Source organism: Falco naumanni, chromosome 3 (genome assembly GCF_017639655.2).
Source record: "Falco naumanni isolate bFalNau1 chromosome 3, bFalNau1.pat, whole genome shotgun sequence".
NCBI lineage: Eukaryota > Metazoa > Chordata > Aves > Falconiformes > Falconidae > Falco > Falco naumanni.
The window spans coordinates 6019216-6032435 of NC_054056.1; the positions used below are offsets into that span (position 1 = coordinate 6019216).

The 13220-nt window shown below is 57.5% G+C and overlaps 1 protein-coding gene across 1 annotated transcript in view; it reads right to left on the bottom strand.

Annotated features, from left to right (window-relative positions):
- RUNX3 (RUNX family transcription factor 3) overlaps positions 1-6563 on the bottom strand; it is a 39501-nt gene extending 32938 nt beyond the window's left edge. Inside the window, exons 1-3 of the mRNA XM_040587925.1 lie at positions 6235-6563; positions 5060-5216; positions 195-299 (exon numbers count right to left, since the gene is read on the bottom strand). Coding sequence (XP_040443859.1) covers positions 195-299; positions 5060-5216; positions 6235-6495 — 523 coding nt within the window. The 5' untranslated portion in view covers positions 6496-6563. The remainder of the gene's footprint in view (positions 1-194; positions 300-5059; positions 5217-6234) is intronic.
- Positions 6564-13220: the final 6657 nt, after the last annotated feature.

Consider the following 13220-nt stretch of genomic DNA (forward strand, 5'->3'; position numbering starts at 1 on the left):
AAGGAGCTAAGTCACACGGGCTCTCTCGGCCACGCCAATGCCAGCTTGTTAGCCCTGCACGCTGCAAACGATGCCTGCCCTGCCTGGCTTTGCCTGGCTGCAGGGCCATCCTGCATCCTTTGGCCACAGAGAGCTCAGCCCCCCGCACGCCCCCTTCGCTGCTCAGCGGCTGCCAAATAAAACACATCACTTACTTCGTGGCTCCCGGGGTCCATCTACGGTCACTTTAATGGCTCGGTGATAGGTAGCGACTTGGGTGGGGTTGGTGAAGACGGTGATCGTCAGGGTAAAGCTTTTTCCTAAGGAGGGCGAAGGGGGGAAAAAAATAAAAACACAAATCAACGAGAGAAATGAGGGTATTCATGTGGGTTCAGCCCTTGTGGGAGCGAAAGGCTCCTGCTGGAGCAAGCTCAGACACAAATATCCACATCCACCGAACTCCAACACACACATCATTTAATTTTATGAGACATTATTGCCGAGACACAAAGCTCGGCCGGCTCCCGCTGGGGTTCAGCTGGCTGCAGCAGAGACAGGCTTGGACCCGGTTCAGAGCGGGAGCCAAGACCTTCCTGGATGGAAAAGTCACTTGTGTCCCCAGTCCCCCCTGCCCTGTCCCCATATCGACCCCTCCACCCACAGCAGCTTCCTGGTGCTTTCCCGGATGCTTCCCCTTTTCCCATGGGAATCTGACACACAATGCTGGATGCTGGACCCCCTCTGCAGGGGACTGATTTGGGTCCTGGCGCCCATGGGATAGTCCTGCAGGAGCAAGCTGGTGAGATGGCACTGGTCTGCAGGTGATGGGTGCTGGCATCCGCAGGGGAATCCTGGTGGATTTGGCCCTGTGGCTGCACCCACCCTGGGGACGTTTGGTGGGGAGCTGCGCCGCGGTCGCATGGGCACCCACAACCCATGTACGGGGGCCAGAAATTGGAAACAACAAAACCAGAATAGAGCCAGCCAGCTTTGGCCACCAAAGTGGCCACCAGAGAGGTGGTCCCGCTGGCTGCGGGGACCATCCCCTGCTCCCAGCCCTGACGAGAGAGCAGGAACCCACTGCTGGGAAAGAGTTCAGATGCCATCACGGGGGCTTTTGGAGATGCTTTTGAAGCACCGAGCTTGTAATCTTTTTTTTTTAAATAATAATAAAAAATAATTAAAAAAAATGGTAGAGCAGCTAAAGGCTCTTGGGAGCCCAGTTTTGCAAGAACACAACAGTGACCCCAGTTTTGCAAGAACACAACAGTGACCCCTTGCCTCAGCAGAACAAGTTTCCACCCGCAGCCTGAACACAGTTTTGGCACTGGAGGGTGTTATCACACCTGCACCCTGGTACCACCCTGCTCTCCTCTCCCAGCACCCACCCCGACCCCAAACCCCAGACCTCCTGCGGTCTCAGCACCCCCACCCCAGAGCCTCTGCCCTCTCCTTGCCCATCATCGGCTGCCATCGCCTGCTTGATGCCTCTGCTCTCCCGCAGCCTCCAAGGTTCAGGAATCCCTTGGTAAAGTAAAGGGGGAAGGTTGCAAACGCCAGGGAGCAAACCACTCTAACCAGCCCCCCAAGAGCAACCACTGTGGGATTTCAAAGGTATCGAGTATTTCAGAGGTATAAACCCCAGAAGGAATCCGGCTGGAAATGCCCGTGCAATAGCCCTCAACTCCTCCAGCCTTTATTTCACAAATATATGCAGGAAGAAACCACCTCCTTTCCCTTTTCCCTAAAGGGATTAGGGGTTTTCAGATCCTGACCATCGCCTATCTACAGAGTTGAACCTGAGAATACCCATAGCAAAACAAAATCGTATTTATACAGCTAGAAGGAAAAAAAGAATACACATAAAAATGAAATTATCTCCGCTGGAGAACATCCTGCAATTACCCCAGGTGGGAGAGTCGTGGGGAAGGGAGTAAAACAGCAAAAATCTGGCTTTAAAGGAGAGAGCAAGCATCAATCCCTCCCTAGCCTCAGCATTTAAACCAGGACTAAACAGCGCACAAACCTTCAGCTCATTTTTCTGCACAAAAATGACTTTTCTTTTTTTAACCTTCCCAAACACAATTTTAATCCCCACTGTCACGCTGACAACCTGCACGGAAGAGCCGTGCTGCCACAGCCTGCGGAGCACGAAGGCTCCCAGGCGCCTGCACGGCCACATAAAACCCAACCAACACGAAGTATTTGTTGGCAAAACGTTTGCAGAACCAGAGCACAGGGATGAGGATTATTAGGAGCAATTATTTAGGAAATTCCGCGGGAGGAGAGGCAAGGGAAGGAGCCCCTTCGCATGCGAGGGAGCAGGCAGCGTGCAGGCAAGCCCAGCGTGAGACAGAGAACACGGAGCCCAGCAGCTCTGTGCCCGGCTCCCCTACTTGCTGCTGCATCTGATATTTTTTTTTTTTAATTTAATTTTTTCATCCTCCACGTGAAATAATTTCCCTGCATTTCTGTTCCCCACCCCTGCTCGCTGCAGACAGGAATCCCTCTCCAGGGAGGACGGCCGCTCCGTGGAGCCAGCCAGGCCGTTTCTGTGTCTCTGAACAGCTCTCAAAAAAAATCCTCCCACGAATCGAAAATGACAATTATTACTTAGCATCATTTTTACTCATTTCCCGCCTTCTCGGGAAGCTGGGCTGAAGTTACTCATTCCCACCCTGCCCCGGCCGCAGTTCGCTGGCTGCGTGAGGCTGGATCCCAGCTCCTGGGTGGGTTTGGGAGGACGCACGACTCTACGGGATGCTCCGGGGGGGTGGGGTGGGGGTGTGTGTGAGGTTATTCCAGCTGGGAGAGCAGGTGGTGGGGTGCAGCAGTATCACAGCACCCCGCTGGCCTTGGCTTTCATTTTACAAAGTACAATGAGCAGAAAAGGGGGGGTAATTTTTTTTTTTTTTTTTTTTTGGTGAAGCCAGGGGGAAACTGGTCCTTCTTCCCTCCCTTTGTCTTCCACATGGAGATGGTAATTTTAGGGGTGGGGGGTAGGGCGTAAGGACTTGTTCTTCCCAGCTCACAGTGCCGGGGAACAATCCCAGACACGTTACTACTAAAAAATACCCAAATCTGAACTATTTCAAGTCCTGTTTTCAAAACGAGAGCCTCGCTGCTTCCAATTTTCCAGGGCTCCTGCAGCTCAGGCACACGTACGGGCTGCTCACGGCGGGCAGACCGCATGTGTTTACAGATGCACACGTCCACACATCGGATTTACACAAACATTTCTACCCAGACACACAGAGCTCTGCTCCACCAAAACATTTTGCAACGAAGCCACATTTCTGCCAGAATAAATTCAACCAGCACCAGGCTTTCAGAGATTAAACCAAACAGGGGAAAGCAAGTGTGACACCCAGAATAAAAATTCAATAAAAACGATTTTTCACACTAAATCGGTTTGAAAGAGCCCGTTCTGGGCCAGCACGGCCGTACGCGGGGAGCTAAGCACACGCTTCACGCTGCGAGAAAACCCCACTGCGCCGCCTTCACGCCAGCTCCAGGGAGCCCTGACAAGGTTATGCCTTCGCAAATATTACACAGCCTCATCCCACAAGAATATGTATATATAGATATAAAAAAAAAAATATTCAACTCAGCACTTGAGTTGCGCTCCCCACGCCAAAGCCTGTTAGCGGCAGCGGAGGTTTTCCACTGCTGTAATGAGTATTTGCCCGGACTCTGCCCGAGGAAGGAGACTCTTCACCCAAGTGCTTTCCAAAACTGTAAACTACTGTTAATTCAGAGCTTGGGAATGCAAAGGAATTAAGTTAATAATGAATTCAAGAATCAAGCTGAGATTGGGTTGCATTCAGTTTGGAAATTTGTGTAAGGAGGATGAAAAAAAAACCAAAAAACCCAACCCAACACACACACAGAGAAAGAAAAGAGTCTAAGAGAATAATTGATTACAGAAATGAAAGCTTAATTCATAAAAGAAAAACATTTTCCATCCATCAACCTGCAACCAGTTAAGTGCAGAGTTTTAAAGAAACTGCAACATGGAGAAGGAGCCAACAGGAAAAAGGAAATGTATGAAAGAATGTAAACTATTCAAGTTTCATAAAGAGGAACAAGTAAACAGTTATTACATGCAAATAATTCCTAACATCACTGCTTTTAATTAATGCAGAGAAGTCAAAATATATCTGACATTGTGCGTGTATGTTCGAAGCCGTTGAGAAAATGCTGCCACATGGTCACTGAAACACAGTATTCTTATTTTGGTTTAAATGAACAATTAAGTGCTTCGAGCTGCAGCGTTTATAAGGCTGATGAAACGCTGAAATTCTATTGATACTCATTGAAATTCAGGTCTGCGAGGGACCAGTCAGGAGGGAAGGGCACCCCGACACCCTTTGGCGTTCAGCATTTTGGGGATTTATTTCCCTCTCCCCCGATGGCACAGCCCGATCCCCTTGACGGTTTGTTTTGAAAAACCCAGCAGTGTGACCCGTTCAAAGCTGGATGATAGAGCCAACCTCTACAGCCCCAAAGCTCCGTTTCTGTCCCACTTCTCCATGCAACAAGCGTGGAGAAAACGAGTGAAACTGCCCCGCGCCCGCATCTCCCGACCGACCGAGCCTCTCCGCACCCTGCCCACGGCATGCCCCTCATGCCAAGCACCAGGCTATTATTTTACTTGAAAAATAGTGAAAATCAAATTTTAAAAAATTAGAAAACAACCAAAACCCACCGAGCTGCCCAGGTGGGTTATTGCCCCTGAGCACATTCACCTGCGGAGGGGACACACCGAGCACACACCGCCTCCTTTTACCTCGCTGAGGAGAGAAATTCGGCAGAATTTGAGTTTGGGCTGCCTCGCCCCACCGCCGAGGTTTTATTAATAAGGGGGTTTTAAGTTTTTTTTCCCCCGCACCACGGCAGCAGACGAAGCGCCGCTCCCGCATCCCTCCCGCATCCCGCGCGGTTCCTCCCTACACAAGCCCAATCCGCAACAACGAAACCACCCGCCCTTAAAATAAAACAAAACAAAACTCAATATTGGTTTTCTTTTCCAAAAAGGCAAATAATAAAAAAAAGCAACCATTTCCTGGCCGGTACCTACCCCTGCCGCTTCTCCCAACAAATCTGAGGTCGTTAAATCTTGCTACTTGGTTTTTCATCACGGCGGAGGCGTTGCGGAGCTCTGCCGAGTAATTTTCATCGTTCCCTGCCATCACCGTGACCACGGTCCCATCGGGCACATCTCCGAGGGCTACGACCTAGGGCAGGACGAAAGGATTTTAGGCTAAAATTAACTGCGGGCAGAACTAACCTGCCCTACGGTGTGCGTGTCTCCCCCCCAGCCCCGTCTAAAACCTCTCCCTCAAAAACCAAAGCAAAACCAAAAGCAAGCCGAACCCCCGAGAAAGGCTGAAAACTCGGAGGGGAACGGGGAAAATGAGTTAAAAAAGGGGTTAAGGGGAGAGAGGGGCTTCCGCGGGAGAGGGCGGGGGGGGGGGGGGTGTCAGGCCGCGTTCGGCCCCGCTGGGGGTGTTTGTGCTTTTATTTTTGTTTGATTTTTTGGGGAAAAAGCGCTGCCAAGCGCGGAGCTGCGCGCCCAGCCCAGCCGCGGCGGGCAGCGCGGAACCCGCGGGTGAAGGGGTGGGAAAGCCCTCACCCCCCACCCCCACCCCCGGCCCGGGGAGCAACCCCGAGCCCCCGGCACCAGGACCCGGTGGGCAACCCCCACCTCCGCAGCCCTGCCGGGCTTCCCGGGCCCCCGCTGCCGGCCTGCCCGGCTCCCCCCACCGCTGGGTTTCGGCTTCGCTCCCCCCAGCCCCGCTGCCCCCAGCCCAGCCCCGGCAGCGCCCGGCGCGGGGGCGCCCCGTCGGGTCACGCCGTCCCGCGGGAGCGGAGCCGGGGAGCCCGGGCAGCGCAGCCCGGTGCCGACGCTTCAGCTCTTCGCTTTCTTTTTTTTTTGCAGATTAGATCTGCCTTCCCTGCCTCTCTCCCTCTCCCAGAAAGGTAATTAACCTCCACTCTCATTAAACTTCAAAGTTGCCTGAGAGCTCCTAACTGTACGGAATATCTAAGATGCTGTGACCGCGGGGCAATGCGGAGACGATTAAAAATAATAAACCGAGCTCCCTTGAAGGTGATGTCAGGAGCGAGCTGAAGCGAAAGGGGTGGAGGGAAAGAGGCGAGTGGGTCGGGGCAGAGGGCAAGCACAGAGCCGGTCCCTGCGAGCCACCGGGGCCACCCGCCCGGCAGCAACTCGCCCCGGAGCTCCCGGCTTACCTTGAAGGCGACGGGCAGAGTCTTGTTGCACCTCCAGTGGGACGGCAGCACCGAGCACAAGAAGTTGGGGCTGTCGGTGCGCACCAGCTCGCCGGCGTGGTCGGCCAGTACATCCACGACGGAGCGGACCTCGGGGCGGGCCCGGGCTCCCGGGGCGGGCGCCCCCAGCGCCCCGCTGTTCTCGCCCATCTTACCGCAGGGGAAGGCCGTGGAGGGGGGTGTGAAGCGCCTGCTGGTGCTCGGGTCTACGGGAATACGCATCACAACGGCGGGCGTCAGGGAGCCGCCGCGGCCGGGGGGGACGAGGAGGGACCCGGCGGGGCCCGGTGCCCACCGCTCGGCAGCGGCGCGGCTCGGTGGGGGGGGCGCGGCGGGGGCAGCGGCGGCCGGGCCCCGCGCTGCCTCGCTCCGTCCCGGCAGATCGCCGTCCTCGGCGGGGCGGCTCGGGGAAAGCGGGGCGGGGTGTCCGCTCCCGCCCGGCTCCGGGCTTCGCTCCCGGTGGTTTCGCTGCGGTCCCGTCCGCCCCGCCCGGGGAAAGGCGGCGCGGAGCCCCGGCAGAGCCACGTCGCGGCCGGGCGCCCTCGGCTGCAAGCGGGTCCCCTCCTCCGGGCGGCCCCGAAACCAGCTCCCAAGTGTCAGCCGCGCCGCCCGGTACCGTATTTACTGCCGGCCCCGGGGGGGCGGGCCGCGCCCTGACGGACGGGGCGCCACGCCAATGGAGGGGCCGCGGGGGGCCTTCTCCCCGCCCACCACCCTGCTCCTGAGGGGCGAAGGGGCGGGGAAATGCGGGGAGGGGCGTGGTCTCCTCGAAAGGGGCGTGACCAAAGGGACCCACGCCCTCCCCCTGAGCTGGACCGGCGGGGCGGGCGCACGTCGGGGCCCCGGTGGCTTCTAGCCGCCGCCGCCGCCGCCGGAGGGCTGTGGGGCGCGATGGGGCCGGTTTGGGGCCGAGGCCGAGAGCGGCCGGGGATGCAGCGCGGCCCCACCGCCTCCCCGCCGCGGAGCGCTCCCGCTGCCGCCTCCCGCGGGGGCTCGACCGTGGCGGGACGGAGCGTGGGGGGAGCGGGGGCCGCTGGGGCAGGCACTGGGGACCACCGGCACACGCATGCCCGACGGAGGGGGAGGGGGGGGCGGCAGGCCCCATGGCCTGCGCTGAAAACCGCTGCTCCCCAGCTTGCCCCCCCCTAAAAAAACCCCAACCGTCTCCATCCCCGGCCGTCCCGGGGCGCCCGCAGCGCCCAGCGCCTCCGGCAGCTCCACCGGGGCTGCGGCTGCGGGCAGGGCCGGCGGTTCCGGCCGGAATCGTTGGCGAGAAAATTCGTGGCGAAGCCACCGGTTCTGCGGGAAGAGAACGAAAGCGGCGGTTCGCTCCGCGCCGCGGCTGCCCGCGGAGCCCCGGCCGCGGCACCGCCGAACCAAGGGGCGGGCGGGGGCAGAATCGGGGGGGTGAGGCGGGGGCAGAGCCGGGGGGGCCCGCTGCCCGGTTGCTCCCGGCGGGGCTGAGCTCCGCCCGCCCCTGCCGTTCAGCGACCGGGACGGCCCCGTCTGAGCGGAGCCGGCCGGGCTGCAGCGTTCCCGGCTGCGCGGTGTGAAACGCAGTTTTCCTTAAAACAAGGAAAAAAAACACCAAAACCCTAAAACCAAACCCCAAACCCCAAAACCCCAACAGCAAAAATATCCCCCTTTTTCCTGAATTCCCTCCACAAACTAATGAAGCGTTTTCCTCCGCAAGCCGCAGTGCCCGGAGGGGCCAGCCCGGCCCGCGCTCCGCGTCCCGCTGCTCGCCAGACCCCGAAAAAACTCGGTTTTGTAAAAAAAAAAAACAAAAAAACAAACAGGTAGATATATCTATATATTACTATTATTTTTACCCAAGAGGAGGGTAGATTCTCTCGCTGCGCCACCCCCGGGAGCAGCCGGGCCCCCGCGGAGCCGCGCCGGGCGAGGCGGCTCCGTCGAGCCGGTGCCGGGGGCAGCGCCGAGAGCAGCGCCGAGAGCAGGCGGCCCCGAGGGGGCGGGGGCCACGGCTGCCAGCCCCGCACGTCGGGCGGCCCCCGCGGTTACCGGCGCTGGATCCTGCCCTTTTTAGGTGAAAGCGGCCTCGGGTTTGGTTCTATTTTTCGCCCCCCTTTCAGCAGCGGGACGGGGGCACACAAAACCCAGAGCCTCGGGCGGGGAGAACCGACCCATGGTCCCACGGCAGGCTTTGCCGCCGGTTCGGCACGTCCCTATCCCGGTGTGTCCCCCCACCCCGCGCCGGTGTCCCCCTCCCCCCGAGGGAGGGGACGGGGAGCAGCACCGCACATGCGCGGCGAGGGTGTAGTGCGGAGGCGCAGCCGCTAGTTGGCGCCAGGGGTCTGCGACGGGGCGGCCAGGGCGCTGCTGATACCCCCACGGGCTCAACTGAGCCCCCCACGGGCGCTGCTGACCCCCCCACGGGCTCTGCTGAGCCCCTCACGGGAGCTTCTGACCCCCCCACGGGCGCTACTGCCCCCACCCACCACGGGCTCTGCCCGTGTCCCCCCCCCCCGCCGGCCTCTGAACCGACCGCCCTTGCCCCAGCTGCCCCCCGGGGCAGCCTCAGGGGTGTCACCCACTCCTTCCCCCCCCCCCCCCCCCCCCCGGAGATGCAGCCCTGGGGTGGTACAGAGTGGGGGGACGATGCTGGCTGCCCACCCTGTCCTGCAAGCATCCATGGGGTGGTTTCGGGCTCGGTCCCAGCAGCGCAGCTGTCTCCCTGCAGTATGATGGTTGCTTCCAGGTTTAAATTCCCTCCTTCTCCTGCTTCGGTGGCTTTGTCCATTCCATGTTCACTCACAGCCCTGCTGTCTACAAATCTCTCTAACCCATTTACAGCCCTGCTGTCTACAAATCTCTCTAACCCATTTTTTATACTGGGAGCAACCTGTTGGAAAGGGCCCCTCATTACATCGCCTCGGGGTTCTCGAAGCAACATAGCACTCCCTGCCAAAGTACCCTGGCTGAGGATGCTCCTGCATCCCCAAGTACCCACGCAATCCCAGGTGCGCAGGGTACCGCATCCCGCTCTATCCAAAAGCCGCCCTCTCCAGCACCCTCTGGCCTCCCACCCCTGCTGCTTCTTGACTTCAGGGTGCTGGGATGCAGACTTACCCCCATAACCCGCTGCACAGCCCCCTGCTTCCCTGTCGTGTCGGTGCAAAGCCAGTTGCCAGCTGGCAGCGATATAAAACAAGACGCCAACCACACCGAGCAGTGGCAAACTGGGCTTCCCCCAGCCCCAAACTGGGTGGTGACCCCCAGAGGTGCAGAGCTTCCTTCTGCAAGGAGGAGTTGAGGTGAGCAAAGCTACCCCAGAGCCACGGGCACCCATCCTGCTGTGCCCTCATGGGAATTAGCTTTCCTTTGGATCATCCTTTCCAGCAGAGCCGGAGTCAGAGACTCGGGCAGGGGGCAAACGTCACACCGCTCTGGTCCTCCACAAACTAGGAGACATCGACACATGGGGATTATTCCTCCGCTACCCTCCCTGTGCTCCAGGGGAGGTTAGTAAGAGGATAAGACCCAGGATTTGTATGGGCCTCTTTGCAAATACTTAAAAGCTACTGTTCGCATTGCGGGGAGGTCAGCGGCTCTTTAAATCATTACTCACTGGGACTGCTTCCCTTACAGGCTCCTCTGGAGTTTTTAATTCATTTGAGCTGCTCTTTAGCAGCAGAGCCACTCGTTTCGACGGCAAGGAAGTGAGCGCAGAGGCTTAGAGGAAGCTTTCTATTAAAAATTCATCGCAAACCCTGCCTCAGAGCTCTCAGGAGCACAGCGCTCAGTAGGGCCATGCGGGTGTCTGGATCTGTTTTGTAGCGAAGGGAAGGGGATCTGAGAGCAGCACGCAGGGAGGGAGCGTGCTAGTCATTCATAAATCAAACAACAGATGCTGGGTCCAATGGGGTGCACCATGGTGACAATTTTTAACCCCTGAGCGTCGCCGCTAAAACGGGCTCCCATGGGGCAATTATGGGCGCCGCAGGCAGAGGTTCCTGCGGGAGGAAGCTGTGGGGCTCAAGGGAAGAAATAAGGGGAAACGGGGGAGGGGGGGAGAAAAGGCAGTGGCTGCCCCAGACATAAATCAGGGGAAGCCTGGGCTCGGGCGAGCCACCAGCAGCGGGAGCAGCCTGTTGACGACTCCAGCAGGGCTGCACCGGGCTCTGCTCAGCACTGCTGGCCCCGGGGTTGGGTGATGCCCGTGGTGGGGGAACCCATCCCAGCACCCGCTCCCAAGGCCAGGGCTGCAGAATGACATCAAATCCTGAGCCGGGACATCCATTAACCCCACGGGAGCTGCAGCTGCCAGGTTCCACCTTGCTGTCTGCCTACGCAGCCCCAGCATCCAGGATCCTTGCTTGAGGCAGCAAGAGGAGGAGGAGAAGCAAGACTTTAGCAAGAGTTTCAGATCCTGGCATGAAATGCTGTCACCGGGGAAGATCAATGTTAGATTCCCACCTGGTTGCCCGGGGCCGAGTTTCATTCAGCTTTGTTTGAATGACTAGAAAAGGCCATCGCAGGAGAAGTGCCCGTTGACTCTTCTTACAGCTTTGGGGCTTGCCTGTCCTTCCAGTTCTCCCCATTTTATACCAGTGTGCTTTATTACCAGCCCTCATTTCCATCAGCGTCCCCAGTGGGACACTCCACGTGCGTTGCACCTGCACCCGCATCCTTGGCCACGCAGGGACTGGAGTGGTGAGCCCCAGCCACAGGCGCTGGAGTGGACCAGGAGCGATGCTGCTACTCTGGGGGGATTTATCCTCCCTCCCACAGCGTGCCCAGGGAGCTGGGACCCACACTGTCCCGGCACCAGCCTTTGGCTGGCACCCTGCGCTCTGGGTGCAGAGCAAATACTCAAGCGTGTGCGGCACCGACGGGATGAGACGGCGTTTTCACAAGCTGCAAAGTGACTTAGGAGCACGAGTGCAATTGACGTGAATCCTGCGGTTCTGAGGTCACCAAAGTGCCATTCTTCATTGTTCAGGACGGCGATTCTCCTCTCCCCACACCGGCCCGACAATGAGGAGCATGCTCAGGGCTCACATCCTCTGTGCTATTGATAGCATGGACGAGCTTTTTGGAGCGTGGGTCCCATCTGCCACTTCCACTCCTTTTTAAAAGATCCTAATGACTGTCAGATCCTTTTAGTTCTTAATTAATTTCAGAGTTCAACTGCAAATAGGAAACAAGGCAGCTTTTGCCCTTACGCATATGAATATTACTGTTCCATTTAATGTGGTTACTGGTGGAATGCTGTTATTCATTCCTGCCTGCAATAAAAGCCACATGTTTTTAAAACTTTGCACTTGAAAAAACTTTTAGGAAAGAAATCAAGTATGTTTTGTATGCATGGCATGAGATAAAAACTAGTCATAAATATTCAAAGAACAGTTAGAGCTTTATGCTTGATTTAAACAAGTGAACAGAGAAGTACAACGGTTGGAGTAAGTGGAGAATGAAAGCCCAATGCTCCTTTAAGAATGTGCTTATGCAGAGAAAAGGAACTATTCATGCAAAGGTTATGGAGCACCTAAGGACATCCCATCTCCTCCAAAAATGCCCAAAGGTGGATAGAACAACTGGAAACATTGGGCTTTGTTCAGAGCTGTTCAAGTTCATGGGAGTTTTTCTCTCTTCGGGGGTTTCAGAGGGGTTTTAAGGGGGCACGACACCTCCTGCCAGACCCTACGGGCAATGAGGACTCTTCTTGCATCGAGACATCTCCAGCGTGTCCGTTCCCTATGCTGGAAAGCAGATGGTTGAAGTCATGGTGAGCATTTTGTGGGGCTCCTGGGACCCCTGGACAGCCCCTTCCCCAGAGCCCCTGGAGCCCAGCCCAGCCAAAACCAGGAGGGAAGGGACCGAGCACCGGGGCCAGCGGTCGCAGCCATCCCAGGGCGGTGCCCAGCCTTTCAAAACCCAAAACGCGACAGGGGGAGAAATAAAAAAAATTCCAAAGGAAAGAAAAAGGGGAAACGTCTGGATGGTGGAAAGAGGAACCGAAAGGCACATGACGACGAGAAAAGTACAACGGGGTGGATGCAGGAAAACACAATATAATTTCTAATTGCAAGGAGAGACGTTCACAGGAGTTGCTGTCACGGAAGGGGTTCCGAGCAGAGCGCAGAGAGCCAGGGCACAGGGAAATCCTCCTGCACGTGCTGAGCAAAGCACTCTTGCGACACGAAAGAGGCTGCAGAAAGCCGTTTCTTGCCTCGGAAAATCACTGTGCGTTCACTAAACTGCCCCATCGCTTGTCCCCATTGCCAGTGGGGTGGGAAAACTGACCTCCCGTCCCCGTGCAGTGGCTGAACATCCAATGGTGTTTCCCTAAGAGCATTTTTCAATGCTGTTCCCTACAGCCTGGCCCAAAATGTTGGGGTGATGGTGGGTATCAAAGGGGTGCTCAGCGCTCCCTGAGGTTTGCAGGACAGCAGGGAGCCTGCAGGGACTCTGGGGAAGGGTCTTGCATCCACACACAGAAACAGCGGCTGGGGTACGTGCTCGAGCCCTGACGGGGTGAAGCGAGGCTGCACCGGGCACCGGCTGCCGACGGGTCCCTTTGGGGATGTCAGACATGACGAGAGAAAGCAAAGCTGGGGAACCCCTCACGTTCCCACACGCCCACCTGCCGCCCTGCGAAGGGCACCCAGCTGCGAGCAGATCTCGGCCGAAGGTGTAGCTGCTTCAGGGCTGCAGTGTCAGCAAATTCCTCTTGGATGTGGGGACAGAAAGGGGGCAGGAGGGGGCTGGCAGCTGCCTGCGACCGCCGCTGGCATCAGACAGGGAACTTGTTTCCTTTTGGGGTCAGGTCTGATAGAGCATCTTAGGGTCACGTCTCAGCAAAAAGCAGCTTTACAGGCAAGTGTGAACACACCGTAGCTGTTGAACTTCCCTGTTGGCCATCAGCACTGCAAAGAGAACCAGCCTGGTCACCCTGAGGGCACCCCACTGATTCCAGACCA